Source organism: Lolium perenne, chromosome 4 (genome assembly GCF_019359855.2).
Source record: "Lolium perenne isolate Kyuss_39 chromosome 4, Kyuss_2.0, whole genome shotgun sequence".
In the NCBI taxonomy this organism is placed as follows: domain Eukaryota; kingdom Viridiplantae; phylum Streptophyta; class Magnoliopsida; order Poales; family Poaceae; genus Lolium; species Lolium perenne.
Window position 1 is genome coordinate 289,433,708 of NC_067247.2, and position 3,574 is coordinate 289,437,281.

Consider the following 3,574-nt stretch of genomic DNA (forward strand, 5'->3'; position numbering starts at 1 on the left):
CAAAATTGCTTCGAACCACCAAACCCAAACCCAATTACCAGCCAGGCAGCAACCCAGACCCGTTCTTCAGCCACACTGCTATGACGTGTACTACCCAACACGCCGTGCCGCCCACTGAAAAGTGGGCTCGCACGCCGGCACCAACAAATCAGGAAGACTCAGTAATAAAGCGTTAATAACGCGTAATTACCGTGCAGGCAGCGAGGCGACAAGGTGGAAAAAGCAGTAGAAGCATCGCATCTGCTATCCGCGTGCAGCCAGCTCCCCTGCCATTTCTATTCCTCACCTTCCTTCTTCGCCTTCTTCCTCCTCCCCCAAGCCATTCCGCGGCCGGATCGATTCGATTCCGATCCCGCCTCCAGATTTCCTCAGCTCCAGACAGCCACCGCAATCCGCTCCCCGAGGCCCGCGTCCCCTCAACGTGCACTGCCTCACGCACGCACCCCCCTGCCTTATTAATTCCCCTTCCCATTCCCCACTCCAAAACCTCCTCCCCCCACCTCCCTCCTCCTCGCCGTCCCGTCCCCGCCCCCGCACCGCCGCGCTGCCCGGCCGCGGCGTCGTTCGATTTGGAGGAGGGATCTCCCTCTCTACCCCACGCATTCCCTGATTTGGGCGAGGAGGGTTTGGTCCTTCGATCGGACATCCATCGGATCCGCGGCGCGGGCGAAATGTGGGTGGCGGAGCGGATGCTGGGGGAGCGCCGGATGCGGGGCATCAACCGCTTCGCGCGGAACGCCAGGCTCACCGTCGTCTGCCTCTTCCTCACCGTGCTCGTCCTCCGCGGCACCGTCGGCGCCGGCCGCTTCGGCACGCCGCAGCAGGACCTCACCGAGCTCCGCCACCGCTTCATCTCCCACTCCCACCCGCAGCAGCAGCGCGCCCTCGCCGAGCACCACCACGCCCTCTCCAAATCCACCTCCACCTCCAAGCCCTACTCCGCCTCCACGGACAAGGACGAGCCGGAGCCGCAGCCGCGGTCGCTGCGGGACCCGCCCTACACCCTCGGCCCCAAAATCTCCGACTGGGACGAGCAGCGCGCGGCCTGGAACGCGCGGCACCCGGAGACCCCGCCCTTCCTCAACGACATCAAGCCGCGGGTCATGCTCGTCACGGGGTCCTCCCCGAAGCCCTGCGAGAACCCGGTGGGGGACCACTACCTGCTCAAGTCGATCAAGAACAAGATGGACTACTGCCGGATCCACGACATCGAGGTCTTCTACAACATGGCGCTGCTCGACGCCGAGCTGGCCGGGTTCTGGGCGAAGCTCCCTTTACTCCGCGCGCTCCTGCTCGCGCACCCGGAGGTGGAGTTCTTCTGGTGGATGGACTCGGACGCCATGTTCACCGACATGGCCTTCGAGCTGCCCTGGGAGCGCTACGGGCCCTACAACTTCGTGCTGCACGGCTGGGACGAGATGGTCTACGACGACCGCAACTGGATCGGCCTCAACACGGGGAGCTTCCTCATCCGCAACTGCCAGTGGTCGCTCGACTACCTCGACACCTGGGCGCCCATGGGGCCCAAGGGCCCCGTGCGCACCGAGGCCGGCCGCGTGCTCACCAAGCACCTCAAGGACCGCCCCGTCTTCGAGGCCGACGACCAGTCCGCCATGGTCTACATCCTCGCCACGCAGCGCGACAAGTGGGGCGACAAGGTCTACCTCGAGAACGGCTACTACCTCCACGGCTACTGGGGCATCCTCGTCGACAGGTACGAGGAGATGCTCGAGAACTACCAGCCCGGCCTCGGCGATCACCGATGGCCCCTCGTCACCCACTTTGTCGGCTGCAAGCCATGCTCCAAGTTCGGGGATTACCCCGTCGAGCGCTGCCTCAAGCAGATGGACCGCGCGTTCAATTTCGGGGACAACCAGGTCCTGCACATGTATGGGTTCGAGCACAAGTCTCTTGCGAGCAGGAGGGTCAAGAGGATCAGGAATGAGACCAGCAACCCGCTTGAGACCAAGGACGATTACGGGTTGCTGCACCCCGCGTTCAAGGCCGTCAAGACGACCGCTACGTGATCATAGTTATTTTTTACATTCCACTTTTCATTTTGTTCGTTCGTTCTAGGTCCTCTTGGATCCTATAATTGCTCTTCTTTTTGTAGACTCGCTAAAGGAGTTTGGTTTGGTATCACCGAAAGGATATCATCTGTGTTGTACTGTCAGGTTTTAGAGAATCATATTATCTTATCAATGGCGTAAGCAATGTCTTACACTTCTAGAAATTCAGCTAGCATGAAGGCAACTGAGTTAAGAAAAAATTGTTTTATCGACTGAATAGTTAGGATTTTTGCTTGTGGCAAGTGTACAATTAAGTGCCCTGAAAGGCATTTGTCATGTGCTTATTGGCCTCTTCTTCACTAGGATATGGCTATCCCTCTGAGCCAATTATGTTGCTTTCTTCTATGCATTGCTATTGGTGGTAGTTGAGTAGGATGATATCTTGTTTTGTCATATATGAGTGACTACAAACTCCCAAAAGTACACAACCTAGTTGGAAGCTACTTTTATTAGTTCATATTGGCCTGCTGTGTCCTAGCTTCATCTTTCTCAATTTAGTGTTGAATCGCCTAATATAGCTGGTATGCAGTACATCAATCATCATGTTTTGTGAACTTTTAAGCTTTCATCAAATTGAGGATCGATGTAAACTTTTTACTGCTGGGTGGTCTACAAATTAGTTGTCATTTCTCTGTCAGATTTTAGAGAATCCTATTAATATTATCAATGGCATAAGAAATGTCTTACACTTCTAGAAATTCAGTTAGTGAAGGGAACTGAGTTAATTGGTCACTTCTTAGGTTTCCTATTTATTTAATTCATCTATCGACTGAATAATTAAGCGCCCTAAAAGGTATTTTGCCATATCTCCTTCACTAGGATATGCTTGTGCCTCTGAGCCAATTATTTTGGTTTCTTCTTTGCATTGCTATTGGTGGTAGTTGGGTAGGAGGATATCTTGTTTTGTCATATATGATAGACTACAAAGTCCCAAAAGTATACAACCTAGTTGGAAGCAAAGCTACTTTCAGTTCATATTGGCCTGCTGTGTCCTTGCTTCTTGTTTCTCAATTTAGTCTTGAATAACTTAATATGGCTGCTATGCAATACATCGTTCCGTCAATGTTTATGTGATTTTAATAAACTTGATCATTCATGTATATGTGTTAGTGCGGGGTGGTCTATATATTCGTTGTCATTTCTCCATTATGAAATATGGTAGGTTCAGCTATTTGTTCTTGGCAATGCAAGTATGTATGTCTTACTCTTCTAGAAATTGAGTTAGTGAAGGGAACTGGATTTTCGTTTGTCACAAGTGTACAAATTAAGTGCCCTAAAAGGTATTTATCATGTGCTTATTGGCATCTTCTTTAGTAGGATATTGTTCTTCCTCTGAGCCAATTATTTTGCTTTCTTCTTTCCATCACAATTAGTTGTAGCTGAGTAGTAGGATATCTTGTTTTTTCATACTACCTCTGTCCATAAATAGATGCCAAAAGTTTGTCTAAATTTGAATGTATCTAGTCATAATTTAGTGTATAGATACATCCCAATTTGGACAAATC

General features: G+C 51.6%; 1 protein-coding gene across 1 annotated transcript; it reads left to right on the top strand.

Annotated features, from left to right (window-relative positions):
- Positions 1–303: 303 nt before the first annotated feature.
- On the top strand, positions 304–2,233 carry LOC127295731 (probable xyloglucan 6-xylosyltransferase 1). Its single transcript, XM_051325718.2, has one exon. The coding sequence runs from the start codon at positions 672–674 to the stop codon at positions 2,025–2,027; it is 1,356 nt and encodes a 451-aa protein (XP_051181678.1). The 5' UTR covers positions 304–671; the 3' UTR covers positions 2,028–2,233.
- Positions 2,234–3,574: the final 1,341 nt, after the last annotated feature.

Excerpts from the sequence above, each read along its gene's own strand:
- LOC127295731 (XM_051325718.2), top strand. The coding sequence starts at position 672 with ATGTGGGTGGCGGAGCGGATGCTGGGGGAGCGCCGGATGCGGGGCATC.